This window comes from Dipodomys spectabilis, unplaced genomic scaffold (assembly GCF_019054845.1).
Source record: "Dipodomys spectabilis isolate Male_0828 unplaced genomic scaffold, ASM1905484v1 ptg000002l, whole genome shotgun sequence".
NCBI classification, from domain to species: Eukaryota; Metazoa; Chordata; class Mammalia; order Rodentia; family Heteromyidae; genus Dipodomys; species Dipodomys spectabilis.
The window spans coordinates 60,727,121-60,740,592 of NW_024870679.1; the positions used below are offsets into that span (position 1 = coordinate 60,727,121).

The 13,472-nt window shown below is 36.2% G+C and overlaps 1 protein-coding gene across 2 annotated transcripts in view; it reads left to right on the plus strand.

The window, feature by feature from the left end:
- The window catches only part of Oma1 (OMA1 zinc metallopeptidase), a 54,513-nt gene that overhangs the window by 15,398 nt on the left and 25,643 nt on the right, over positions 1-13,472 (plus strand). For both annotated transcript variants that reach the window (XM_042684877.1, XM_042684886.1), the window contains exon 7: positions 2,859-2,933. In XM_042684877.1, coding sequence (XP_042540811.1) covers positions 2,859-2,933 — 75 coding nt within the window. The remainder of the gene's footprint in view (positions 1-2,858; positions 2,934-13,472) is intronic.

The following is a 13,472-nucleotide window of genomic DNA, read 5'->3' on the forward strand; positions in this document are numbered from 1 at the left end:
ACTTTTAGGGAAGATTTTTATATCTCAGCATTTAAATTAAGGAATAGAACATCTCTTAAAAAATACATAAAGGATGGATTCAAAGGGCTTAGTAACTTGGCTAATGTAATTTTTCTCCCCATAGGTAGCTTTACAGAGAGAAAACCTAGTCTCTGAACCTTCCTTCCAGTCTCCCTTCCAGTGCACTGAGCAATTGTCCCTGCTCCAGATATTTATATTTGATAGATTTCTTTTTAGGAAGAAATCTCCAAATCTTAATGAATATGGGATTGGCTAAAGCTATTTTACCACTATGTACTCCTGTTCCCAGTTAAATGAACCCTGCCTTAAAAATATTGAAAGCAGCAGTCTTACTAGGTGTTTGCTGATTTCTGTTCATAGAAGTTACATATTTATTAAATCTCTCATTTTGTTCAAAACACTACGGAAAGTAGGGCTTCACAACTGCTTTGTTAGCTGATTAATTATTTTATTTTACATCTTTCTCTGCAAATATTTTCTCTTGTCTTGGGAGAGAGTTGGTTATTTAGGAACAGCCTGCTATTTGTTTATTTAATGATTTGTTAGAGCACCCATCAGAGTGCCATCTGGGTGCTGTTCAAATCTAATGTGCAACATTCTTTGAGACAAACTGCTTTTGAGGCTTAATAACTAAGTCATTTGTTAAGTGTTGAGATCATTTTACTTCGCTTACATGCAGTGAAGGTTCACAAAAAGAAGAAGAAAAAATGGATAGTACTTTGGTTATAGGACTTCATAATTTGAACTTTGTGTCTATCATTGATCTGCTGGGATGACAAAGGAATTAATGTCATTTCCCCCCATCTGTCTGTAAATGCTTTTCTTTTTCATAATGGAAGATGGCCATAGAAAATATATGCTATAGCTGTTTTTCACTCTGGACATACTTGCTGAATCCTGCCTTTGCAGCATGGGAATGTAATTCTCCAGCTTGATGGAAAATAAAATGGGCTGTCTTCTGTTTGAATTCCTTTTCCTTAAGTTGAGGCCCCTGGATAATTTTGCAGGCAAGGAAATTTTTTTTCCTCTCCATAAAACACTGTTCTCTGTATTTGGAAGAGCAGAAATTAATCTAAATTTGTTGTGGTGTGGGAATTGCCTACATTCATGTGCTATTAATTCATTTGATGTGATTGAATGATATATACACTTATGCACAACTGATAGAACTACTGACATTTTGGACTGGATTATTGTTTGTCATGGGGAATTCTCCTGTGCGTCATAGGATGTTTAGTAGTATATATGGTCTCTATTCAATAGATGCTAGTGGCTTTCTCTCCCTACAGTTGTGACAATCAAAATGGCTCATACCTGTAATGCTAGCTACTCAAGAGGCTGTGACCTAGAGGATTGAGGTTCAGAGGAAGCCCAGACAGAAAAGTCTGCACAATTCCATCTCTAATTAGAGAGCAAAAAGCTGGGCTGGAGCCATCGGTCAAGTGTTAGAGTACTAGCCATGAACAAGCAAGCTGATCAAGCATGAGGCCCTGATTTCAAGTCTGTCACTAACAAAAAAGTTCTCCAAGAGCTAGAGTTGGTGGCACACATCTATATATGATCCTAGCTTCTTGGGAGGCTGAGGTAAGAGAATTACTTGAGTCTACAAGTTCAAGACCAACCTGGGAAACATAGTGAGACCTCATCTTAAAAAAAAGTAATAATTTCCAAACTTTCACAAATGTCCTAGGGGACAAAATCACACTAGCTTGAGTCACTGATTTTTTTTTTCCACTCAAGGCTAGAATTCAACCACTGTAGCCACACACACCTTCATTTCTGAGAACCACTGATTTAAGTAAAGTATTTAACATAGTTGCTGGCACAAAGTAAGGACTCAGTAAATGTGAGATATTAATTCTTAGTCTTTTCAAAGGAGTTTGGTCTGTTCCTAGCTGCACTAAGCTATCATTACATTTGATGTTATTTATAGCAGTACTTTTAATTCTGTATTAGTAGAGTCAGTGCAACAGGTACAGACTACTATTGAGAGTGAAGATACTGTGTGATTTAGTTTGTCAACTTAAAACACATGTGCTTCAGAAGGAAGAAAGCTATACATCCTGTGGATCAGATGGATTATGTTATTTCTAGCCATCACAAATATGTAACTGCCTTTGAAAAACTGCTTCCCCAATTAATAGCTTTTTTTTCTCAGTAGTCCTGCATATTGATCCATCTCCTAAAAAGTTTTAGTACTTACTGAAAATTAGAATTTAACTGGAAAACATGCTCATAAATACAAGTAATTAGGAAAATTAAAGTTACGATGTCTATTTATATTTTTATTTAATGTAAAAAGAAAATTTCATTTTCTTGGCTAATCAATACTTGGAAAAGGAAGAGGAAATTAAGATAATTTATCAAAGAAAGAACATTCTGCAGTATGGTTAATTTTCTTACTGAAATAAATCCTCTAGAGGCATTCCTGCATGTTATACACCTATTATTTAATTTTTTTTTCATTTTAAACTATACAACCAGAATATGCCCTGGCCATAGTAAAAGCTTTCATCAGTAAGCTTTCTTAGGGAACCCTGCATTTGATAGTGAGGTTATAACTGGAAATTAACTAATGATACTGCACACCACCTGGAAATTCGTTAAGCATGCCTTTTATTTTACTTTTTTCCATGTTTTTAAAGTATTAATCTGTAATAGTAATAAAGGCCATATTTATACTTATATCACCATGTCCTTTAAGTCTTAATTATAATGTAGAAAATTATATCCTAATTTCTCCATGAAATTAATTTAAAAAATGTCACTTTGTTATTCCTTTAGTCATGAAATGAATTGCCTTAATGGGTTTTTTTTTCTATACTATTTCTTCTTAGTTCATGTTTGATAGACCATACAGCAGAACATTGGAGTCTGAAGCTGACAAAATTGGACTGCAACTCGCTGCAAAGGTAAAGTAATCAGTAGTGAAAGCCCTTCATGTGGTATAGGCTGCACGTGGGTTGTCTTAGTGTTTGGCATGGACAGAGAATGAGAATTGGATTCTCTAACCCTTTGTGGCAATCAGCTTCATGGTGGTATAGCAAAATAGTGAAGGCTGCTATCACAAGAAATGTTTAGTTTAGGTCACAGTTTTGCCTACATCAGCTCAGTTCTGGTGAGAATGTAAGGAGGATGGTGGTCCATTGTGGTAGGAGTTTGTATAGAAGAAAATTGGTCAGAGTAGAGCCAGAGCAGAGGGAAAAGAGAGAATAGGCAGGGTCCCCAGTCTCTTTCCAAGGCATATCCCCAGTGACATAAAGACCTCCCAATAGGTGGTACTTTTGAAAAGGAGATCCATCCTGGGATGAAAACTTTTAGACATAGTGGACACTTGGGGATCACTCAGATGTAATCCAAACCATAGTGTCCTTTATACAACTTTAATTGAATGATAAAACTAGAAGACGGTGGCCTTTGGAAGGATATATAACTAACAATATTCATCTAACTCTCTTCTGGATATGAGCTTTGGTTATACTTTCGATAAGAATATGTGAAATTATAGTACAATAATTATAAGGTTTTATAAAATCTCGGACTTCTTTTTGTATGGGGGAAGGTCGGTACTAGGGTTTGAAATCAGGGCTTTGTGCTTCCTAGGTGAACACTCTCTCACTTTTACTGTGTCCCTACCCTTTATGTATTAGAAATAAGTTTTATATATAGAAATACATTTCTATATATAAATAATGTATATATATAAATTATTTGATATATGTGAATTAAAATTTTAAAACATATTTAAGTGTCAGTGGCTTATGCCTGTAATCTTAGCTACTCAGGAGTCTGAGATCGAATAAACTACTCATAAAATGCTGGAAGTGAAGCCTTGAGCAAGAGGAGGCTCAAGGACCTGATCTCAAACCTCCAGTACCAGCACAAAAACCCTATTTAAAAATGTGTGCCTTTTGGAGAGCTACAGCTTTCTTTATTTTACTTCTTTCCTTTCACTTCTTTCATCTAAGGAGTTTTTCTTGTTTGTTTTTGAGTACATTAAAAGGTGTAGTTGTTCTTCCTCCATCTGCAGAAAGATTAATGTTATTATAACTATGATCCTGGCCAAGCAAATTGAGTTGTTAATATTTGTAACAGGAATTTAGGTTATTTTTGTTTTAGCAGATGAGTAGCTTTTTTTCTCTTTCAAACCACAGAGAGCCAACTCTGGGCCTTTACTAAGTTGGCTTCATTCCTCTCTACTGAAGATGACACATTGCATTGTCTATTTTAATCATCTGTGATAACTGAATATTAGGACTTAAAATGAAAATGAAAAGAATTGTATATAATGCCAGTTTGCTGTTAAACTCAAATTTTATTTGATCCTTTGTTGAGTTTCCAGTAGTCACAAATTAATGACTATTTTAAAAATCTCTCATAAGTTTTATGAATTTGATTTTATAAGTCAAAATACTATTCCCTTGCAAAAGTGGTTCTTTGAATATTAACTAAGTGGAGTTAAGGGAGTTATTAGCCTAAATACTCTAAGAGGTTCCTCAAGAAAGGTGTAAAAAATTTGTTATATCAAGAATCTTCTAATTTTAATGTGCTATAGTCAATCAAGTATTCCCTTTATGTGCATTCTATGTTCTGGTTAAAAAATTTTTACTTCTGTTGTTTGGTCTGTATATATTAGATGTACAAAGGGGTTTCATAGCCATTTTCCCATATGCATATAGTATGCCCCCATGTTTCCTTCTATTTTCATATATGCATATAGGGCACTTGGGCCATGTTCAAATCTCCATACCTTCTCATTTCACTAACCTGCTGGTACCCATCCAAACAAAACTATGACCACATTCTTGTCGTTCACTTTTAAGGACTAGCTGCCATGTTTGAGAGAAAACTTGTCAGTATGGCTTTTGACATGATCTCTTGTTCCAGTCATTTACCTGCATATGATATAATTTAATCATTCTTTTTTAAATGTATTTTTTATTGTAAACATACTGTACAGAGGGGTTACATTTACACGAGTAAGGTAATGAGTGCATTTCCTGCTGAGCATTGTTACCCCCTCCTTTGTTTTCCCCCTACCAACCCTTCCCTCCCCACCCCTCAACTCCTTCCTCCTCTCTCAAGTTGTAAAGTTCGTTTTCAACATAGTGTCTTGTACATCTCATTGTTACAATGGGTCAACCTATATCCTTGTTTCAGCATTTTGTTATTTCTCCTTCCCCTCTCCAAATTAGACAAATGTATATACAAGATGCAGGGCCTCGGAATAAAATACAGTGAAAACGGGTTATACCATGGGGGAAGAACATACAAAAGAAACAAAAAAAATATATAGTACATTAAAACCGACAGTGACAAAGATAAAATCTCTTGTGTCCCTATCTTGGGTTCATTTCGCTTAGCATCATCTTATATGGTCATGTGTATATATCTTTTGACCTTTTCTGCTTAGTCTGGTAAGATTATCCTAGACATATACTAGTTATTGCAAATAAGGAAAACCATGGGACCTATATTTCTTTGGGTCTGGCTTACTTCACGTAATATAATTTTTTCTAAGCCTTTCCATTTCCTAACAAATGGGACAATGTCATTCTTTCTGATGGAGGCATAGAAGTCCATTGTGTATATATACCATATTTTCTTGATCCATTCACCTACTGAGGGGCATCTGGGTTGGTTCCATATCTTAGCTATGGTGAATAATGCTGCAATAAACATCGTTGTGCAGGTAGCTTTAGTATGGCCTTGTTTTTTGATCTTTTGGGTAAATGCCCAAAAGTGGGATTGCTGTGTCATAGGGGAGCTCTATGGTAGTCTTTTGAAGAACCTCCATACTGCTTTCCAAAGTGGTTGAACAAGTTTACACTCCCACCAGTAATGCAGTAGGGTTCCCTTTTGGCCATATTCCTCCCCTCCCTCCCCCCCCCCCCCAGCATCTGTTTTTGTTAGATTTCTTGATTATAGCTATTCTAACTGGGGTGAGGTAGAATCTCAATGTGAGGCCTGAACTCTGGGCCTGGGCGCTGTCCCTCAGCTCTTCAACTCAAGGCTAGCACTCTACCACTTGAGCCACAGCACCACTTCTGGCTTTTTCTGCTTATGTGGTGCTGAGGAATTGAACCCAGGGCTTCATGCATGCAAGGCAAGCATTCTATCACTGATCCACTTTCCCAGCCCTCAATGGTTTTTTTTTTTTTAAATTGTGAAAATACCATACAGAGGGGTTACAATTACATGGGCAAGATAATGAGTATATTTCTTATCAAACATTGTTGCCTCCTCCTGTTGTTTTGATTTACATTTCTTTTATGGCTGGAGAAGTTGAACATTTCTTCATGTATCTATTGGCATTCTTATTTCTTCTTCAGAGAATTATTTCCTTAAGTCTTGAGCCCACTTATTAATCTGGCAGTTGTTTCTTTGAGGATTTGTTGTTGGAGGATTTAATTTTTTGAGTTCTAAGTATATTTTAGATATGAGACCCTTGTCTGTTGTATGGCTAGTGAAGTATGGCTTTCTGTTGATCTTATTAGCTGTGTCCTTTGCCATGCAGAAGCTCTGCAGTTTCATGCAATCCCATTTGTCCAACCTTTCTTTGATTTGTTGTGTTTCTGGGTCTTTATTAAAAAAAATTTGGTCTGTGCCAAGGAGCCCTAGAGTTTCTCCTATTCCTTCCTGTAATGTTTTCAGGGTATCTGCTTTGACTTTGAGGTCTTTGATCCATTTGGAGTTGATTCTGGTGCAGGGTGATATATAAGGATCTAGCTTTGGTTTTCTACAAGTATTTAACCAATTTTGCCAGCTCTATTTACTGAAGAGGCTGTCTTTCTTCCATTCTATTTTTTCAGCTCCCTTATTGAAGATTAGATGGCTATAGGTCTGTGGATTCATTTTTGGATCTTCATTCAGTTCTATTCCATTGGTCCTCAGGTCTGTTCTTGTGCCAGTAAACTGAATTTTATCATTCTTTATGACAGAATCATACTCCATTGTGTATGTCTCTGTCACCTATCTGTCTATCACATTTTCTTTATCCACTCATTAGCTGATGGGCATCTAGGCTGCTTTTATAGCTTTACTGTTGTTAATATTGCTGCTTTGAATATAGGTGTACAGGTGTCACTATTGTATGTTGACTTAACATTTCTTTGGCTATATGGCCAGGAGTATTACAGCAGAACAGTGTAGTAGGTGTAACTTTGATTTTTAAATTTAATTTTTGTTTTTTAACTCTATATTGACTTCCACAGTGGCTGCTCTAAGGATCCCATTTCCCCCACGTGCACACCAGCATTTGTTGTTTGGTTTCTTGATGACAGCCATTCTGAGTCATGTGAAATGGGCTTTACTTTGTTGGGATACTCTTCTACTGCTTCAATTTAATTGTGTGTTACTGTTTTGTTTAGATGGTTTGTATCCTCTTGGCTCAATTTTGGTAAGTCACATATATCTAGAAATCTGTTCATTTCTTCTAGATTTTTCAGTTTATTAGGCTATAGGTTTTTAAAATATTCCCTATTGAACTTCTGGATTTCTTTGGTATTCATTCCCTGTGTCACCTCTCATTCTGTTAAGTTCTCTCCTTCATTCCTCTGGCTAAGTGTTTATAAATCTTGTTTATCAAAGTACCTACATTTTTTTCATTGTATTTTTCTTTTTTTTATATTTAGTACCATTCATTTTTATTGTGAAAATACTGTACAGAGGGGTTACAATTACATGGGCAAGATAATGAGTACATTTCTTTTTTATTTATTTTTATTTTTTATTTTTTTATTGTGAAAATACTGTACAGAGGGGCTACAATTACATGGGCAAGACAATGAGTACATTTCTTATCAAGCATTGTAGCCTCCTCCTTTGTTTCCCATCCCTTCCCATCCTTCCCCCCATCCTTCCTGCCCCTCCCTCAATGAGTATGTTTCTTATTAAGCATTGTAGCCTGCTCCTTTGTTTCCCCTTCCCATCCCTTCCCATCCTCCCCACCCCCCCAACCTTCCCCCCCCCCACCAAAGTTGTAAAGTTCATTTTCGACATAACGACTTGTACATCTCATTGTTGCAATGGGTTCACCTGTATCCCTATTTAAATGATTTGTTTTTCCCCTTCCCCTCCACAAATTATACCGACATCAAATACAGTGAAAGCAGGGGTTATACCGTGGGGGAGGGACATACAAAGCAACAAAGAAATAATCTTACAAATGTGTTAGAAAAAATCGCATGAAAGAAAAAAAACATTTGAATACATATTTATTTCTATCTTGATACCTTTTCCTTCTTTCCATCTACTGCTATTCAATTTGGCTTATTGTTGTTTTTCTTAGAGTTTGTGATGCATTGTTATGTTACCTATTTGTAGTTCTTTCTCTGAATCTGTGTGTCTCTCTTTTAATGTAATTGCTGTGTCCCAAAGTTTCAGTTATATTGTATTTTTATTCTTATTTGCTTGTAGGAATTCTTTATTTTCTCTCTTATTTCTTCAACAACCCATTGTTCATTCAAAAGTGAATTGTTTGTTCCTCATGTGTTAAGGTATTTTCTGTGGTTTCTCTTGTTGGTTTCTAGTTTTATACCATTGTAGGCTGATTAAATGCACAAGTTATTCAGTTTTCTTGTATTTGTTAGAACCTACTTCATGTCCTAAAATATGATCTGTTTTGGAAAAAGTTCCATGGGTTGCAGCTGTTGGGTGGAATATTCTATAAATGTTTACCAATTCCATTTGATCCATAGTGCTGATTAATGCTCATAATTCCTTATGGACCTTTTTTGTTTGTATGACTTATCTGTTGGTCCATGTATGTTTATGGAGTTTAATCCTCTTGGTGTATTGTTCTATTTATCAATATAAAGTGACCCTCTGTGTCTTCTGGCTAATTTTGGCTTGCAGTGGGCTTTTTCAGGTATGAGTATAACTATTTGTGCTTGCTTTTAGTCTACATTTGCTAGGGACTTTATGCTTGTGTTTGTCATTGTCAATGAGGTGCATTTATTCTAGGCAACAAATGGTTGTGTCTCATTTTAACTTAGGATCAATTAGTTGTACAAGGGAATTTCATGATAACATGCCCATTCATGTGTACAAACTATCTTGAACGGAGTTACCCCTCTGTCATTCTCCCTCTCTTCCCCTGCCCCTTTTTTCAAACCAGTCTCAGCAAGTTTCTGTGTTCCATTTTCATGCTTCCACATACCGTATTTTATCTATATTCACCCTCCTTCTTTCTCTCTGGGCATCAGCCGCTCACTCGCTAGTCCTTACATCTGAAAGAAGCCGTGTTTCAACTTCTTAGTGTTCACGCACGTGTTGATTATTCAAAGGAATTTCACATGGTATCTCATATATGCATATACCATACTTAGTCCTTTTGAACTTGGCTTAATTTGCTTACTATGATTTCCAGGTCTGTACATTTCCTTGCAAATGAGATATTTTTATTTTTTCTTTATGGCTGAATAATATTCATACACATTATGTATGTATGTATGTATGTATGTATTATGTCACATATTTTTGATTCAGTCTTCATGTTCTTGGGCATCTGAGTTGCTTCCAGAGCTTAGTTATTATGAATAGTGCTACAGTGAACATGGGGTGTGCACATGTCTCTGGTATATCCTGACCTGTATTCCTTTGGATATTTGCTGGAGTGGCATTGTTGGATCATAGGGTAGGTGTATTTACAGGTTTTGAGGAAACTCCAAATTGGCTCTTATTTTCACAGTGGCCACACTTGTGGTGAATGAAGATTTCTTTTTCACATCTCACTCAAATTTCTTGTGTTCTTTTTAAATTTTTAAAATTTAAAATTTTTTTGTGTATATTTTTATTGTAAAAATACTGTACAGAGGGGTTACAGTTGCATGAGTAAGGTAATAAATACATTTCCTATTGAGCATTGTTACCTCCTCCTTTGTTTTTCCCCTACCATCCCTCTCCCCCCCCAACTTGTAAAGTTCGTTTTCAACATAATGTCTTGTATATCGCATTGTTACAATGGGTCAACTTGTATCCTTATTTCAGCATTTTGTTATTTCCCTTTCCCCTCTCCAAATTAGAAAAATGTATTTACAAGATGCAGGGCACTGGAATAAAATACAGTGAAAACAGGGGTTAAACCATGGGTGAAGAACATAGAAAAGAAACAAAAATGCTTTTATCAGATAATGGAAGGGAGCCTGTCTGCATTTGCTGCATGGAAAGCAGAAAATGTTTCTCCCCACTCTCCTGCCATTCCTTCTCACTTCATCCCGTTATACTAAAATAAATCCTTGCTAAAAAAATTTGGGGAGAAAAAGAAACAAGATGGAGTTATGATAAGGAATCTTTATCAGCGTAAATATGAATGGCATATTTCACTGTGCCTAACACCTGAAAAATTATTTTGCTGATGACATTTTTCTGTGAAGGTTAGAAGAGAATAAAAGAAAGAAAGAGGGAGCATGTGATATGACTTAATTCTGATCAACCAACAATGATAGGCCAATTAGTGAAGGGAAAATGAATAGAATCCTCAAAGTTAGCCTGTCACAATTCTCTTGTATACCTGCCTCAGTATTCCATTGGTTTTCCAACAGCTTTCCTTACAGTCTTCACCTCACTCTTTTCCAAAACGCATTCTGCTTTCTTCCAATCCTCTGTCACCACAGGAGTGAGCATTTGCCTGCATATCATCTACCAGCGTTTCAGCAAACACTCACTATTTATCATATATGAGTTACTGTATAAGTATTTAAAAAACAACAACAAAAATCACATGGTATGTTATAAATACATGGCCATGTTGACTGGTACATTTTTTTCAGGCTTATTGTTACTCATATTGGAAAGACAAGTCTAGGCCAGTTACTCTCGCAGGCCTGGATATATCACTCCCCAAATTAATGACTCATGATTGTTTATTTACATTTCATAGGAAATATGGTTCATTAAGAAATTTGTCAGAATCTCTGTGTGTTTAGGCTGGGATAGTGAATTTCACAGTCAGATTACAGTAGTTGAGGGGCAGCTCTTTGGAGACAGTTCATAGGGAATGTGTGTGTAAGCCTTTTCTTTGTGGCCATTTGAGTGTATTTGCTGGTGAATCCTATCAAACTCGATGTCATTGTTTGTGGCTTGGGAGGGAAGAAAGTGAGGTTTTTCTATTTATTATGGTTACTTTTATTAAGAACCTCAACTCTTCTTTTTCAATATCAGATACTAAACCTTTCTTAGATCCTTGAACTGTGGGGGAAGCATTTCAGTGCAGTGCTGATGTACGGGCTTTAGAACTAGGCTGTCCAAATTTGAGAATTTGCTTTGCCAGAGTGCCAGTTTGCTGTAAGCAAGTTATTTTTCCTTTTGTGTCTCAACTTCCTTGTCTATATCACAGGAACAGTGTCTCATAAAACTGATATGATTAAAGTCCTTAGAGTACCACTTCAAAAATTTTTTAAAGTATTTGTCTTTCATTTCCTCTTCTCTGTTTCACAATAATTATCTCAAACTTAACTTTTGATTCCCCTTACCTGCTGATGATTTACTCTTCCTTTTGTCAGTAAATGTACTACTTTGTATTCAGTTGCATTAAAAAAAAAACCCTTTTAAGTCTCCTCTTAATGTTTTAACGTTTAATCAAGTTTCCTGGTGGCAACTTATAAGTTTTCACCCCACTATGCTATCTTATACCTAGACTCCTGCACCCATCTCTTTACAGATTGATTGATTCCATTCATTCATCTTTTTCTGTTCTCTACTCTGCCACAAACAAAAAGCAGGTCTACTAGGCTGGGATACTCACTTTCCTAAGGTAAGACTTAAATGCACATTGGCCAACATTTACATTGGCCTTTTCTGGGCTGACCAGCACTCTACTTCTGATGGGTAATAGTCTTTTGTGCATGGGTTACGATCATCAGAAAACAGATTTTACAAACTCTCTTTTTTGTTACATTGCTGTTATCAATTGGACATATATTTTTCGTGTGCTTATTATCTGCTAGGTTGTAAGAATACACAAACAATACTTTCATAGAAGTTGGATTTTAAGTAGGAGACAGACATTCAATGAAGATTCTAACAAAAGGCACAGAGGAGACATCTAGCCTTTGGGAAAGTATGGCGAAGAGATGTCTGTGGAATGCGTTGAGAAAGAAAGATGCAAAGTTCAGCTCTGAAAAGAGTATCCTCTTGAGAGAAATAGGTTCACAGAGGCAGGGGTGGGGGTGAGGTGGCTGGCATACCAACCATGCTCACAGGCAAGAAAAACCGTGATCTAATCCAGGAACTGAAAATTCAGTATGGCTGAAATACAGACGCAGTTCTAGAGCACCAGTGACAGAGTAAAACTGAATAGGCAGGGCTCTTTTGTTATCATTTCAAAGGATTTTAGACCTTCTCCAGTGCAGAGATTAGGATTTTAGGTTCCCAGCTCTTTGAGCTTTTATCTTCCTCATTACTGTAGGGAAATCATGTAACGTATTTTAGGCTTTTTTCTAGTCTGAGAAATGGGAATTTACCTCAAATAATGATTTTTTCTTAACTATTTTTCATAACTTGGACTTTGTTATTTTTGTGGCTTATATCCATTTTTATACGTTGGTACATCAGACTGTGTGTGTGTGTGTGTGTGTGTGTGTGTGTGTGTGTGTGTGTGTGTGTCTCCAAGGGTAATCCCCATGGAGATTCGTGTATTAAATCTAGTGCTCTTAACACTGAGCACCTCCCATCAGATTCTCTAGGCTTCTTGTCATTTAATATTCAAGTCATGTAACTTAATTCTACTTTTCCTAATTCTCTCCTCACTAGGCAACCTTCTGGTTAGAGCAAGGCTTTCATTGTCACGTTCCTAAAAGAGAAAGAATGTGTTGTGTACTTTGTAGTTATCTCTGTAAATTAATAAGCTGGAATTCTGATTTTATATCAGTCATATGAGCTTGGTCAGTGGGAACAGTTCCTGAGAGCTATGCCTGTCTGTCCTGTGCTATTCCCCTGGATTTATGAGGTTTCAAGGCCCAGGGCCAAACAAATGTTAGAAAATTCCCTAAAACGAAGTTACCCAGCAGAGCTCGTTCACCCTCCTGAAGGTTCTTTCTTCTGCTCTGCTGTTAATGAGTATATTTTACATGATGATATTTTTAACCAGTCTTTAAACTTCTCATTTTCATGATCTCTTAATTATGAGAATCATGAGAACTATTAATATGAGTTAATAATTACTAGTTGGACTATGGTGTCTGGTTATCACCTGACCCAAAAAAATTCTATGCATTATTTTGGTAGCGGTGCATATTTATTTGTCACTGTAAGGAAACTTGGATACTTTATAGTCATTTCAGAAATGCCCTTTTAAAATTAATTTTACAACCAAGTAAACCATTCGTTTTTGAGAATTCATTATTTATATGTGAAAAGGAAAGCTAATTTTCTTTTAGTGATTCTAAACTTGGGCAGTCTCTTAGGAGAACAGTATGTATGATTATTTTTGATTGTGACAACGATTATGG